The 15,889-nt window shown below is 32.0% G+C and overlaps 2 protein-coding genes across 7 annotated transcripts in view; both read right to left on the minus strand.

Annotated features, from left to right (window-relative positions):
• LOC133781465 (receptor-like protein EIX1) overlaps window positions 1-5,874 on the minus strand; it is a 32,592-nt gene extending 26,718 nt beyond the window's left edge. Inside the window, exons 1-4 of one of the 4 annotated variants that reach the window (XR_009870123.1) lie at window positions 2,261-2,546; window positions 2,109-2,152; window positions 982-1,998; window positions 414-701 (exon numbers count right to left, since the gene is read on the minus strand). Coding sequence is in view for 1 of the 4 variants with exons in the window: in XM_062220455.1 (XP_062076439.1) it covers window positions 2,583-5,852 (3,270 nt within the window). In the remaining 3 variants the exon portion in view is untranslated. Of the gene's footprint in view, window positions 1-413; window positions 702-981; window positions 2,019-2,108; window positions 2,153-2,260; window positions 2,547-2,579 lie in introns of those variants that run through there. The other 3 variants (XR_009870121.1, XR_009870122.1, XM_062220455.1) reach the window with 3 other exon arrangements.
• Window positions 5,875-12,008: 6,134 nt separating this feature from the next.
• LOC133781466 (receptor-like protein EIX1) lies at window positions 12,009-15,530 on the minus strand. Of its 3 annotated transcripts, none has more exons than XM_062220457.1 (3): window positions 12,500-15,530; window positions 12,350-12,389; window positions 12,009-12,255 (listed from the first exon to the last, which is right to left on the minus strand). In XM_062220457.1, the coding sequence occupies exon 1, from the start codon at window positions 15,509-15,511 to the stop codon at window positions 12,503-12,505; it is 3,009 nt and encodes a 1,002-aa protein (XP_062076441.1). In that variant the 5' UTR covers window positions 15,512-15,530; the 3' UTR covers window positions 12,009-12,255; window positions 12,350-12,389; window positions 12,500-12,502. The 3 variants fall into 3 exon arrangements, with proteins under 3 accessions (XP_062076441.1, XP_062076442.1, XP_062076440.1); XM_062220458.1 differs by having other exon boundaries at window positions 12,009-12,235; window positions 12,346-12,389; XM_062220456.1 differs by having other exon boundaries at window positions 12,346-12,389.
• Window positions 15,531-15,889: the final 359 nt, after the last annotated feature.

The following is a 15,889-nucleotide window of genomic DNA, read 5'->3' on the forward strand; positions in this document are numbered from 1 at the left end:
GAGTTGTTGATAGCATCAATTTTAGCTCAAAATTTGGGTGATGAATAATTGTAAGGTGGTCTACAAATCTACCAGTTCCAATTTAGTGTTTGTCCTCTCTCAGGTGCTCTCCCACTATAACTATTTGGTGAGACCCAAACTTCTTTCATGTTGTATCCATCTTTATAGATGATGAGTATGTATATTGTTGATCCAATATTGTATCTTGATGTTAATGTTATATTAGATAAGAACATTGTAATCTCATTATTGAACTTTTGGTGATAGTGGATGATTTAAGCGGACTACAGTCCCCACATTATGTTTCCATGGAAAATTCTTGATTTGTGTTTTCTATTGCTTGTTTTGCTTTAGTTTATATATTGATATGGCTAGTTGTGGTGTTTGATAAATAATCTCATTTTTGACATACCAAGAGAAAAAAGTTTATATTTATTGCAATAGGTTTTCCAACAAAAACAGAGTCCAACGAAACCACAACAAAAACACGTACTAAAGACCTTACAAAGCAAGCAATAACAACATCAAACAGAAACTAATAAAACAAAACCAAAGCTGGAACTTCAGATATAACATGGAGAAATTGATAAGTTGTAGAAATGACGACGATGATGGCCACCACCACAACTGAATGGCATTGAAATTCAACATTATCAATCCCAACTCCAAGCTTCCATTTCATCAAACTTGTGCTCTGGTTACTGTCCCTTGCAGCAAAAGCCAAGAGCAAACCTTAGTGAGACACTACCACATCAGAGTTGTAATAATATCCAAATAATATATAAATATATATATATATATGTATATTAAATAAATTGGGTTTAAGAACTTTTCATCTTATAGCCTAGTCTTGTACAAGTGTCATTAGCAAAGCTGATATTTTCCCTTACATGCATTATATAAAAAATAAACTTGCAATTTAATTGAACTTTAGGAAAAAAAATTATATAATAGAAAGTTGCAAATAAGAAAATTACTTACTAATTAGTGCAAGGATAGTTTTCTCCGCAACAAAGCCCAATTAACGATGATCATCACATAAAGCCAATCTCCTATGTTATGCATCACCTTAAAATAAGAAAGTCTCCAAGAAGTATTGATCATCAAATTTCCACAAATGCCACAAAATCCGATAACAAATCCAGCTCCAGTTCCTTTGTAAAACCAAGGTAGGTCAAACCACTCTCCACCATTTTCATCATCACCTTCATTGCCATAATAAGTTGAATGTAAATGATCACGGGATGTCTCATCTCCCGGGCATGAACTTGATAGAGGAGGTCCGCAAAGTCCAGGATTCATGGAATATATAGAAGCATTATTAAAGGTTTGTAATTGAGTACCAGTAGGAATTCTTCCTGGTAAAATGATCAAAGAATATTTGAGAGTTCACCAGCCATGAAAGTAAAATGTAATACGATGGGTCCATCCCTTTAGCGTATAGAATCAAGTGTGGAAAAGGAAACTTATTATTTACTTCATGTCCAACATTTTTTGGTTCAACTCTCTATCTTTTCATAACGTGTTGGTTGGTTAATTTCGTAGCAAAATATTCATTTTCTTATAGTTATATAAAAATTAAGAAAATTAAAACAGAATTTGGCATTCTGTGAGCAATCTGATTATACTACATTATATGTGACATAGCAGATTGCGAATATGTTCCATTACATCAACTTTCTTCTGTTTTTTTTTATTTTATTTTAATTAAAATGTTGATTGTGATTGAGTACTTGGTAATAATAGAACAAAAACAGAAATTTGAATATATATATATTCAGAAACTAAAATAGAGAAACAATAGTAATATGGTGTCTCACAAAGAGAGGCTCAAAAATAACAACTACAAACAAATAGTAATGACAAAGTAAACAACAACATATATATATATATATATATGGTTATCCAATACAGCTGAGTGAACATCAGATAGATAGACAGAAGACCTATGGACGATGTCGTTTTGAAGATTCCATCCAAATTTGTGTTCTGGTGTTACTGTCCCTTGCAACAAAACCCTAGACCACATCAAATTTGATCATAAATACTAGTACTTATTATATATGATCATTCCAAAGCAATGAAATATGAACAAAAAAATCACTTACTTGCCTTCACAAAGAGAGATGTGTGCTTGTTGATTATGTCCTCTCTGCAAACGAAAAATAATACCCAAATTAATTACATTCTAGTCTTGTCCAAGTGTCATTAGCAAAACAATACACATTGATAGATTCAAACAAAGAGAATTAAAACTTACTAGTTAGTGCCGAGCTAGTTTTCTCTTCAACAAATTCCACTTTACAATGATCATCACATAAAGCAAGTCGCCAAATCTATGCATCATCCGAAAATAGGACATTCTCCATGAAGTGTTTATCAATAGGTTCCCCCAAACGCCACAAAATCCAATAGCGAATCCAACTCCAATTCCCATGTAAAACCATGGCAAGTCAATCCATAATTCTCCACCATCTTCGTCATAATCATCTCCTTCATCATTGTCATCTCGTTGGCATGTCTTTGACAGAGGAAGCCCACACAGCTCATTTAAAGATGCAAATAAGAAAATTACTTACTAATTAGTGCAAGGATAGTTTTCTCCGCAACAAAGCCCATTTAATGATGATCATCACATAAAGCCAATCTCTTATGTTATGCATCACCTTAAAATAAGAAAGCCTCCAAGAAGTATTGATCATCAAATTTCCACAAATGCCACAAAACCCGATAACAAATCCAGCTCCAGTTCCTTTGTAAAACCACGGTAGGTCAAACCATTCTCCACCATTTTCATCATCACCTTCATTGCCATAATAAGTTGAATGTGAATGATCATGGAATGTCTCATCTCCCGGGCATGAACTTGATAGAGGAGGTCCGCATAGTCCAAGATTCATGGAATATATAGAAGCATTAAAGATTTGTAATTGAGTACCAATAGGGATTCTTCCTGACAATGGATTATTTGACAGATCCAAGTAACTCAAAAAAGATACTTTAGCCAAGCTTGTGGGAATTGGACCATATAATTTGTTGTGGGACAAATCAAGCACTTGTAGATTCGTCAAGCTCCCAATCACTTTAGGAATTCTTCCACTCAAATTATTCCTTGATAGATTTAGTTGAATCAATTGAGAAAGATCGGTCACTTCAATTGGAATCTCTCCATTCAATTTGTTACTTGATAAGTCAATAATTCTTAATAATCCCAAATTCTTCTCACATTCGTGTTCTTTTCCTTTCCAAGTGATTGAGACAATATTAATATTTTCATAAAATTCTAAATTTCTGTTCACATAAGTGGATCCTATAAACGTGGAGAGGGTGGTTTCTTGATCATCCATTATTTGAATCATTGCTGTGAAATTTTGAATGCAAGAAGGGATGGCTCCTGATAAATCATTCACAGATAAATCTAATATTTGGATTTTAGTAAGATGACAAAGATTCAATGGTATACTTCCATAAAATTTATTTGACCTCAAACTAAGCAAAACCAAATTGTGTTTTTCTCCAATCCATGGTGGTATTGTCCCCTCCAAAGTATTATTCGCCAAATCTAGAACTTTAAGTGAAGTGTTATTTTTCAATGAGGAAGGCAAAGTTCCAGAGAAGTTATTATGATTCAATTGCAGAGAAGCAATATTTGTCATATTAACTGAGCTTGGAATATGGCCAGACAACATATTATATCCTAGATTTAAAACAAACAAATTTGGGAAACTCGCCCAACAATCAAGCAGGTTTCCAGATAAATAATTATGGGAAAGGTCAATCAATTTTGCTTTCTTGCTCTCCTCTTTGGCTTCACATAGAAAATACCTAAACTCGGTAAATGCATTGTTGGAGAGAAACAAACGTGTTGCATTGATGGAAAGAGACGGTGGGACAGAACCTTGGAATTGGTTGAAACTTAAGTCAACTGTTGTCTTATATGATGATTGTACTGGAAAATTAGGCAAGGTGCTGCTAAGATTATTTTTGGACATATTTAAGTAATTCAAGCTGGAAGTTATATTTGTGAACCAAGAAGGAACAGGACCAGAAATAGAATTATTGGAAATGTCTAGATGCTCGATATTTGTTTGGGTTTGGAGCCAACTAGGGAATTCTGGACCTGATTTACAAGACCTTAATGTTATGGAAGTGAGTTGAAATAAGGGGACCCAACTGGAGTTGAATTTCAATCTCACATCTTGGTTGTATGATAAATTTAGTGTTTCCAATTTGGGACACTGTAGGTTCACTTCAGAGATAACGCCAATAAGAGAGTTCGAGGAAATATCTAAAGTACCAAGACAATCAAGCTTCCCATTACTTTCACATGAAATACGATTGAACATGTTGTTAGATACACTAAACCTTGTCAAATTTGGCATTGACGAAAGATTAGGCAATAGTCCTGTCAGCTTGTTATTGTCCAAATCCAAATTTTCAAGACTAGGAAACCTTTTTAAACCACTAAGAAAAGGACCTTCCAACTGATTATTATCAAGATATAACTCTTTCAACAATAGAAAAATATTTTCAAAGTCATCAAGAATCATCCCTCCAAGTTGGTTAGAACTCAAGTGTAAAATTTCTAATGAATTCTTGGTTGAACCTGATAGATTTTGTAAAAGATCGTGTAAAGTTCCACCAAGATTGTTAGAATTCAAATCCAAACTCTTAAGATTGGTAAGGTTTCCTAAGGATTTTGGCACTCCACTTCCAACAACATTAGATGACAAATCAACAAATTGAAGTGATTTTGTTTGTTCAAAGGAATTTGGAAAGGAACCATTTATGCTGTTGTCTGTGAGGGAAAGTCGTGTAAGGTGAACACTAGAATTTAACAACCATGTAATTGCTAAAGGATGTATATAATTGTCATTTAGCTCAAGAGATTGGAGAAAATGAAAGGAATCATTTGTATGGGAAAGAAATGAAATATCTACCTTGGGAAGCTGACAATTTGATATGGATAAGCTTGACAAGAATGGTGCCCCTTTGAATGATTGCAACTCTGCTACAGTGAAATTCACTTTGGACAATGTTAAAGTCTTCAAAGAAGTGAGATGAGAGATCCATTCATAATTACTCATCCGAGAAGTGCTTGAAAAATCAAGACTTTGCAATTTGGTGAGATTTCCAAGTTGTGGAGGAATAATTTCAGTGATAGGATTTCCCGCAAGACCGAGATATGTAAGCTCTTTCAAAGAGCCAATAAACTTTGGAACCACATTGATTTTATTCCCTCCAAGATCGAGATATGTAAGTTCTTTCAAAGAGCTTATAATCTTTGGAACCACACTGATATTATTCCCTGCAAGATTGGCATATGTAAGCTCTTTCAAAGAGCCAATAAAATTTGAAACCACACTGATGTTATTCCCTGCAAGATTGAGATATGTAAGCTCTTTCAAAGAGCCAATAAAATCTGGAACCGAGTTAATATTATTACCTGCAAGATCAAGATATGTAAGATTTTTCAATGAGCCAATAAACTTGGGAATCCGACGAATGCTCATCGCATAGAGGTCCAAGTGATTCAAATGTTGCAGTTCTGCCAAGGAAGAGTCAAGCTCACCACCAATTGTTTCAGTCCCTCCAGTACCAATGGAAATAACATGATTGGTTTGGTTGTCACAAGTGATGTAGTCCCACTTGCAGCAGTTTTGGTCAGTGCTTCTGTTGGTCCAGGAGGAGAGATCATCGTAAGTACCATTTAGAGTTTTCTTAAAGGTGAGGAGAGCCTGTCTGTCTTTGGGTACGCAGTGAGGTTGATTGGTCTGTGAACTCATCACCACATTTGCAGCGGTAGCAAGCAAGAGCATAAGCCAACCCACTTCAACAATCATGCTCTTCATTTTCTCAAATATAATCAAGAACAGATTAGAGAGTGTATAGCAATGAATTCCTTGGCTACCCACTACTCTCTATTTATAATAAAATATCAAAATATCACAGTTAATTATCGTGTTAGGACTTTCGATTAATTTTTCAAGCAATGACAACTTACGTTCCTCATCCATTAATACTGTAATAGAAAATAATATAAAACTAACAAAGTTAATTTTTTCAAAAAAAGAATATGAACGACGACCGAAAATAAAATAAAATGTCATACCTAACCTAACCTAACCTAAATCAATACAGAAAATAGTATCATATTATGCAACAAAGATCAACTATTTAACCAAAGATTTTAACCACAATATCATAAAGTACAGAGTCCCAAAAAAAAAAACTAAACTAAATATCAATATTTACACAGTTCAAAAAACAAAACTTGTATAGCCAACATCAATGCATGAATAAGCAAAGAGTTGAACCTCATATATTATTATTATTATTATTATTATTATTATTATTATTATTATTATTATTATTATTATTATTATTACAAATGGGTAGAGAAGAAATGTCATGCGTGTCCTATTTGTATTATTATTCAATTGAAGGCATCTTAGTTTCACTCACATAATTATGCTAATAAATAAAATCACAATATAGTATAAAACTCTAGCTGATTAAGAATGTAATAATGAATAATACCCTAATAATTAATAATATTATGTAGTCTCCATAAATAAACAAGACTCTTATTATACGTCATTTCACTTCAATATATTATTGAGTCATGGCGTGTAGAATCACTTGAATAATTAGTACTCTTTTTTTCTTCACTTGAATAATTAGTCATCAGAAAAAGGGATTTTCCCCACAATGAGATCCATAAATGGGACAAATTTAGTGGTACAGTTTTTGAAGTCAACCGAACGTACAAAGGACGAAATTTCTTTTAGTCTAAATTTCTTTCCTAAAAATGCCCTTCTTAAGATAGTTAGGTATCACTTATTGTTGGATGCACTGAAACTTGTTAAATTTGGTATATTGACGAAAGATCAGGCAATAGTCCTGTCGGTTTATTATCGTCCAAATCCAAAATTTCAAGAATAGAAATCTTTTTAAACCACTAAGAAAAGGACCTTCCAACTGATTATTATCAAGATGTAACTCTTTCAAAGATAGAAAAATATTTTCAAATTCATCAGAAATCAACCCTCTAAGTTGGTTAGAATTCAAGTGTAAAATTTCTAATGAATTCTTGGTGGAACCTGATAGCTTTTGTAGAAGATTCTGTAATGTTCCACCAAGATTGTTACAAGAAAAATCCAATTTCTTAAGATAGAGACAAATTAATGCTATCACATTTGTGCTCTACCTGAATCAATTAAAGTAGAAATTGTTAAGAAATTTCTAAAAACATTAAGAGCTTGTTCGTATGATGGAATTTATTCATTATATTTATTGATTTTCTTTTTAATAATAATAGAATAGAAATAATTTTACTCAGGAAATTATTACTTATTTTAAATATATTGATATCATAAAGCATAATAATTAAGAAAATTTCGACCAAAAGTCAAAAGTCTTTTGACGTAGGGGCCGGGGAGACATTTTTTCAACCTTCACCATTGTCTGTTAACGGAGTCAAGTGTACAAAGTAGACTTTTTTCACATCTCTTAATATAAATATATATATATATATTAGTTATTTACTAATACATATTCAACAATCATGCATGGAAAGAATAGTTAGGTTTTCATTCAAAGAGAAAGTCAATCTCAGTGATCAGGATATGGAAAATTTTATTGACTTTACTAAATAAAGTTGAAAACTTTGTCAAAGAAAAATTAAAATAAATATGAACATGCATGGAAAGTGTAGTTATGTTTTGAAGAGAAAGTTACGAAACACTTTTATTGACGGTAATAATTAAAATGAACCTAACATGCATATCGCCTGTATACAGTGATGAAGCCAGGAATTTTACTGAGTGTGGGCTAAATATAAAATTAAGAAATTTTTAGAATGAAACTTGATGAATTTTAAGTGAATATTTTCTATTTTTTATTTATAATAAACAAATACTTTAACTAATAACATAAGAGTACTAGCTAGATAGTAGGCTATTTTTAAATCATCATAGAGTAGAAAAAATAGATTAGACCAGTTAAACCACCATTTGATCTTATCACTTATTAGTATTACTAAATACATGCAACGTACATTGCACGTTTGTTTAGTTTTATTTATATAATTTATTAAATTTTTTTATAGAATTTGTATCATTGTCATATAAATTTCAAATAAATAAATAATATTATATATAAAAAAAATGACATAAACATATTAAATGAAAAATTAAACCAAAATATTGTTTATGATTTTTTATAAAAATATACACATGTAATATGCTAATCTTTTTAAACATAAATGATAGTTTTTTGAATAAAAATTAAGAATATGAATTATATTTTATTATTATAATGATATTTTATAATATTTAAATTTATATTAATATAAGTATTAAATATCTAGTATTGTATTAATTAGTAAAAAAATTATAATTATATATTATTATCATAATAATATTTTATAACATTTCAATTTATAATAAAGATATATTCTATTAAATATTTTGAATATTCCGTTAAAGTTAACAAAACAAACAAAAATTTCTGTTATATCCACACTATTTTATATAAAAGAGATATCTGCAATATGTATAACACATATAAATTTATATTATTTTATATTATATTAATATAAATTCATTGGCAGTACAAATATCCAAGCCTAAAAAGTATTTATTGATTCTTTTGCTAGGAATCTAGGACACTAAACATTGACTCAATTAGAGATGCCTTCAAAATCCAGCAACTATGCAAGGGAACGAATAAAGAAATCCAAGAAAATAATCATAGTGATGGGACCATTTTCTTAAAAATTCAGTGTAGGCTTAAGCCTACAATTAGCCAAGAGTGGCTCTCTGTCACTGCCTGTATACCACTTTTCATTATTAGTTAATTATAAATTAAAGTTGATTTCGATGAGAGCTCTATGAAATTTCTACAAACAATCATTGTATTAATTAGAATTTTTTTTTAAAAGGATATTAATTAGAGATTAGCAATGTAATAGCCCATTTTCACCTTTCCAGAAAATAATAATAATGTAATAATTTGCATGCGAGGTAGGGCTGGGCATGGTTTTGGCCAAGTAGACACTATTATAAATATAGGCTTTCTTGGTGCTTTTTTATCATCTTTAAATAAAAATTGTTGGGCAAATGTTTGAATAACTCTCAAATATCATATTTAATAATCGCCTAAAAAATTACTATGTTATTGTGGTTTTAAAAAAATACAATGTAAAGTTGTAAGTGTGGAGATACAGAAACTTTTCTCTGCGGTTTTTATGCTGATAAAAGTTCATTTCCCCAATGATAGATTAGTTTTTATAGTGATTTGAATAGTATTATTTGGGCAATTTTTACTTACATACAACAACGGTAAAAAAATTACTATAATAATATCACTTATACTATTTACAAAATTATATACAATATATACCATTTAAATAAACATAATTGTAAAAATCAATCCCACTAATTCAGCCACTTTCCTTATTTTATATATATATATATATATATATATATATATAACTTCTCATATAAAATATACAACCTCATCAATAAATAAATTAAATATTAAATATATAATATACCAAAATATTATCTCAATTAAATGAGCAAACACAACAAATATCAATTGTCTTATTTTAATTACATAATATCAATCATAAAATTAACATAATAAAAATATCAATTGTCTTATTTTAATTACATATAAACTAATTAAAAAATAAGCATAATAAAATTTCATTTGTCTTAATTTAATTAAAAACGTAAACTAATTATTATTGTTTGGATCGGGCTAACTAGGTGTAAAAATTCATTAACATTCAGGTCAATATCTTGATCAACAATGTTGAGGCGCGACAATGGTGGTGAAGCAAATTGTGGTGCTGGTGGTGGAGGGTAATATGCTTGTGGAGAGTGGTGCTGCGAAGATGATCCAAATTGTTGAGTATGTGGTCGCGCCTAGGGAGACTGATGCAATAAACTCTCAAACTGACCATACCTCTGCACCTGCGACGAACTCACAAATTGAGCATATATTTGTTGCGGTTGCTGCTGCTGCGATGAATCCCCAAAGTCACGACGTCTAGGATGTGACATCTGAGATCATGCAGGGACGTTAGGGTAATAAAAAGGAGGGGACTAGGAGGAGCGTCCATACATGTACTGAAATTGTTGTGATGTACCTCCATACATGTTAGGAGAATTTTATTGAGGTGGGTGAAAATTTTGTTGTTGTTGTGGCATCGACCAAGGAGGTGGACTTTGAGAAGATATACCACCTTCAGGTTGTGATGGTAAATACTGTTGCAGAAGGCTGTCAAACCGCGACTCAATTTTTGAACTGGTATGCTGAGGATTACCAGATGGACCTTGTTGAGATCTCAACATCCGGATCTCTTCACGCATTGACTTCATCATCTCCGTCATAGTAGCCATGTCTTCTTAAGGCGTATGAGCAGGTTGGGCTTGGGACTGACTTTGACTTGTGGAGCTCGAAGCTTATTTTTTTCCTTTGCCTTTGCTGTAACCTACTCCTCTTTGAAAGTCATACCTCTCCCCAAGTACTTTACTCATAATCTCCTACTGATCGATCAATGAGGAATCAGCAGCAGATCCCTCTGTCGGTCCCAAAAACAAAGCTCATATTAAACAATTATTTCAACTGAGAATTTGTTAGAAAAAATATTCTACATAGAAAGTGTGTGAGTACATTAAACAATACATAAGGGCATGAGTTACTCTACTTATCACCAATTGGTTTTGAGATGAAACCTTATGCTTTTTACCATGCACCTCATTCTACTTCTAACATGGTATCATGAGCTAAAGAAAACTCTAACGAATATGTATCCGATCCAAAATCCAAAACACATTCCAAAAAGAGCCAAAATAGTCCCTAGTTATTCGGGGATAGTGGTCCAAAAAGAGCCAAAAGAGTCACTTGTGATTCGGGGATAGTGAGCTAAAAATAGTCAAATAGTCACTTGTGATCGAGCCGTCCAAGATTGGTGAACAACAATAGCCACCATCTTGAGGGGGGATATTAGAGAAAATATCTCACATGGAAAATTTGTGAGTACATTCAATAATACATAAGAGAATGAGTCACTTCACTCATCACCAATTAGTTTTGAGATTGAACCATATACTTCTTACCATGCATCACATTCTACTTCTAAACTCATATTCGATGTTCTAACAGAATTAATATATTAAAATAATCCAATTACGTTCATTCTACTACGTATAGACGACAATATAATATATCAAATAATAACCAAGAAAGAAATAAAGTAATGAGATTACTAGATTGAATTAGTACATGAGCTTTCTAAGTCAACCCATTGAGTCTTATAGCGTATAGAAAATAGAAAATGTCTACTACTTTAATTAACGTGTTGTTTGGTTACTTTAATTTAGCGTCACATCAAAAAATGTAAATTTGTAGAAAATTTCTTAAATTTAATGTCTTCTTGATGTAGATCATAAAAGAAGAAGAGAAAAAGAATTTTGGAAAAAGCTGTATATATAAAAAAAAAACATAATTTTTTGGTATATTTGATTTTTTTTTTTGGTATATTTGATCTTAATAGCAAAGAAAAAAAAAGATTTTAATTACATATGCATGAATTCAAAAGTCAAAAGGTATGGAATAAAGTGTAGAAAAAAAAAAACATACATGTTTGGTTTTGTCTACTAGTCAACTGAATTTTTTTAATTTCAATAAAAGTAAAAATAATACTAATATTAATAAAAACAAAATATATAGCATTCATTGGTCGGTTGTGGAAATTAAATACATCACCTTCAATCAATTAAATATATAAATAAAACTAAAAAGAAAACAACTATAAAAATTAAGAAAATTAAAACAGAATTTGGCATTGTGAGCAATCTGATTATACTACATTATATGTGACATAGCCGATTGCGAATATGCTCCTTTACATCAACTTTCTTCTTCTTTTTTTATTTTATTTTAATTAAAATGTTGATTGTGATTGAGTACTTGGTAATAATAGAACAAACACATAAACTTGAATATATATATTCAGAAACTAAAATAGTGAAACAATAGTATAATATGGTGTCTCACAAACAGAGGCTCACAAATAACAACTACAAACAAATAGTAATGACAAAGTAAACAACAACATATATATATATATATATGGTTATCCAACACAGCTGGGTGAACATCAGATAGATAGACAGATGTCGTTTTGTAGATTCCATCCAAATTGGGTGTTCTGATGTTACTGTCCCTTGCAACAAAACCCTAGACCACATCAAATTTGATCATAAATACTATTACTTATTATATATGATCATTCCAAAGCAATGAAATATGAACAAAAAAATCACTTACTTGCCTTCACAAAGAGAGATGTGTGCTTGTTGATTATGTCCTCTCTGCAAGTGAAAAATAATACACAAATTAATTACATTCTAGTCTTGTCCAAGTGTCATTTTAGCAAAATAACACACATTGATAGATTAAAACAAAGAGAATTAAAACTTACTAGTTAGTGCCGAGCTAGTTTTCTCTTCAACAAATTCCACTTTACAATGATCATCACATAAAGCAAGTCTCCAAATCTATGCATCATCCGATAATAGGACATTCTCCATGAAGCATTTATCAATAGGTTCCCACAAACGCCACAAAATCCAATAGCGAATCCAACTCCAATTCCCATGTAAAACCATGGCAAGTCAATCCATAACTCTCCACCATCTTCTTCATCATCATCATCTCCTTCATTATTGTCATCTCGTTGGCATGTCTTTGACAGAGGAAGCCCACACAGCCCAAGATTCATTGCATATACGGAAGGATCAAAGCTTTGTAGCTGAGTACCAGTAGGGATTTTTCCTGACAGCCTATTGTCCGACAAATCCATGTAACTCAAGAAATCTATTTCAGCCAAGCTTATGGGAATTTGGCCATGTATTTTGTTGTGGGACAAATCAAGCACTAGTAGCTTAGTCAATTTTCCAATATTTATTGGAATCCCCCCACGTAAATTATTCCTTGATAGATACAGTTGAACCAATTGAGAAAGATCAGTCAATTCAGCAGGAATCTCTCCATTCAATTTGTTACATGATAAGTCAATAATTCTCAGCAATCCCAACAACTTATCATATCTGTGCTCTACTCCTTTCCAAGTTAGTGTTGCATAATTCATATACAAAATATTGTCATGGTATGACACAACATCCAACCCAAAAGTTCCTCTGCGATAGTCGATGTCTGAAGTAAGGGTAGAATTCAAATATTTATCCGCTTGAGCCTTTGCAGTGAAATTTTTAATGCAATGAGGAATGGCTCCTGATAAATCATTCAAGGAAAAATCCAATATTTGGATTTGAGTAAGATGACAAAGATTCAATGGTATACTTCCATTAAATTTATTTGACTTCAAACTAAGAAAAACCAACTTGTTTAGTTTCTCTCCAATCCATGATGGTATTGGTCCTTCCAAACTATTACTCGGCAAATCTAGAACTCGAAGTGAAGTGCAATTTTCCAATGAGGAAGGCAAACTTCCTGAGAAGTTATTGTGTCCTAATTGTAGAGTTTCAATGGTATTCGTTTGAATTGAGCTCGGAATCTCTCCAAACAACTTATTGTATTCTAAATTTAGAATATACAAATGGTGGAAACTATCCCAGCAATCTGAAATATTTCCAAATAATTTATTATGAGAAAGATCAATAATTACTATTCGCCTGTACTCATCTTTTGATTCACATAGAAAAGACTGCAAGTCGGTGAATTTATTATTGGAGAGATACAATTCAGTTGCTGTAGATGACAAAGAAGGTGGGACAGAACCTTGGAATTTGTTGAAACTTAAGTCAACTATAAAATTACCTATTTTCCCACTATAATTTGATGAAGAGGATCTCACATATGAATTATTGCCATCGTGTAAATATGGAGAATTTTTCAACACTCTAAAGTGTTCTATTGATGGAATATTTGGCAAGGTGCTATTAAGTAGATTTATGGACATATTTAAATAATTCAAGTTGGAAGTAATATTTGTGAACCAAGAAGGAACAGGACCTGAAATATTAGAGTTGGAAATGTCTAGATAGGAGACATGTGTTTGAGTTTGGAGCCAACTAGGAAAATAGGGACCTAACTTGCAAGAATTCATTCCAATGAAAGTAAGCTGAAATGAAGGTATCCAATTGGAGTTGAATTTCAATCTCATAGCTGGATTATATGATAAATCTAGAGTTTTTAATTTGGGACACTGTAGGTTCACTTCAGAGATAATCCCAGAAAGAGAGTTGGAAGAAATGTTTAAAGTTTCAAGATAATTAAGCTTGCCAATACTTTCACTCGAAGTACCATCCAACTTATTGTTGGATACAGTGACATATGTCAAATTTGGCATTGATGAAAGATCAGGCAATAGCCCTGTGATTTTGTTGTTATCCAAACTCAACATTTGAAGACAAGGAAATATCTTTAAACGGTTAGGGAAAGAACCCTCCAACTGATTATTATCAAGATATAAATATATCAAAGATGGGAATGTGTTTTCAAAGTCCTCAAGATTTAACTCACCAAGTTGGTTAAAACTCAAGTCTAATCTCTCCAAAGAATTCTTGGTGGAACCTGCCAAGTTTTCTAGAAGATCATGAAATGTTCCACTAAGATTGTTATGAGACAAATCCAAGGATTTTAATTTGGTAAGGTTGCCTAAGGATTCTGGCACTTCACTTTCAATTTGGTTCCCTGACAAATCAACATTTTCAAGAGATTTTGCGTGTTTAAAGGAATTTGGAAAAGGACCATTTATGATGTTATATACCAGGGAAAGATCATTAAGAAGAAAACTGGAATTTAATAACCAAGTAATTGTTGTAGGATGTATATAATTCCCAATGAGATGAAGTGATTCAAGAAATTTGAAGGAATAATTTGTATGGGAAAGAGAGGAAGTATCTACCTTGGGAAATAGACAATTTGATAGGTGAAAGGTCCTCAAAGAAGTGAGTTGGGAGAGCCATTCAAGATTATCAACAGTCATTTTAGAAGTGCTTGAAAGACTAAGAAACTCCAATTTGGTGAGATTTCCAAAGTGTGGTGGAATAAGTCCACTGATTGGATTGTCGCTAAGATCGAGATATGTAAGCTCTTTTAAAGAGAAAACAAACTTTGGAATTCGAATAATGTTCATGCCAACGAGCTGCAAGTGGTTCAAATGCTTCAGTTCAGCCAAAGACGACCCAAACTCACCATGGCCACCGATTCCGTTTAGACTTTGATAAGAAAGATCAATAGCGACGACATGATTGGTCTGGTTGTCACAAGTGATGTAACTCCAAGCACAACAGTTTTGACTTGTGCTGTTATCGGTCCAAGAGGAGAGAACATGGTTAGAGTCATTTAGAGTTTGCTTAAAGCTGAGGAGAGCCTCTTTCTCTTTGTGTATGCACTGAGGTTGATTACTCTCTGAACTCGCCACATTTGCAAGGCCAATCAAGAGCATAAGCCCCACTATTTTCATCATTATGATTTAAAGCGTAAAAAGTTGTAAGGAAATTTGTGGTTTGCATATTCTTATAGGCAACACAGTACTCTATTTATGTATCACTTTCTAGGAAATTGTATGAGATTCATTTAGACAAATCTAGGTGTACAAAATAGACTTTTCAATATCATGGACTGATTGTATCTGCAATAACTTGGAATTGGAAAATTAGGCAAAGTGCTGAATTCTGGACCTGACTTGCAAGACCTGAATTCTAGAGTTAAATTTGAGATTCAATTTTATTAGTTCAACACCCCATTTTGTAAGTCACCCAAGCATGGACTCTAGAGTAGCGTGTAGAATCAATCAAATTCAGAAAATAGACTTTTATATTAATAATTATGGTTGAATTAAATT

This window comes from Humulus lupulus, chromosome 6, assembly GCF_963169125.1.
Source record: "Humulus lupulus chromosome 6, drHumLupu1.1, whole genome shotgun sequence".
Lineage (NCBI taxonomy): Eukaryota > Viridiplantae > Streptophyta > Magnoliopsida > Rosales > Cannabaceae > Humulus > Humulus lupulus.

What these genes read in the sequence shown, in the direction of transcription:
- LOC133781466 (XM_062220457.1), bottom strand. Translation starts at nt 15,511, where the DNA reads ATGATGAAAATAGTGGGGCTTATGCTCTTGATTGGCCTTGCAAATGTG.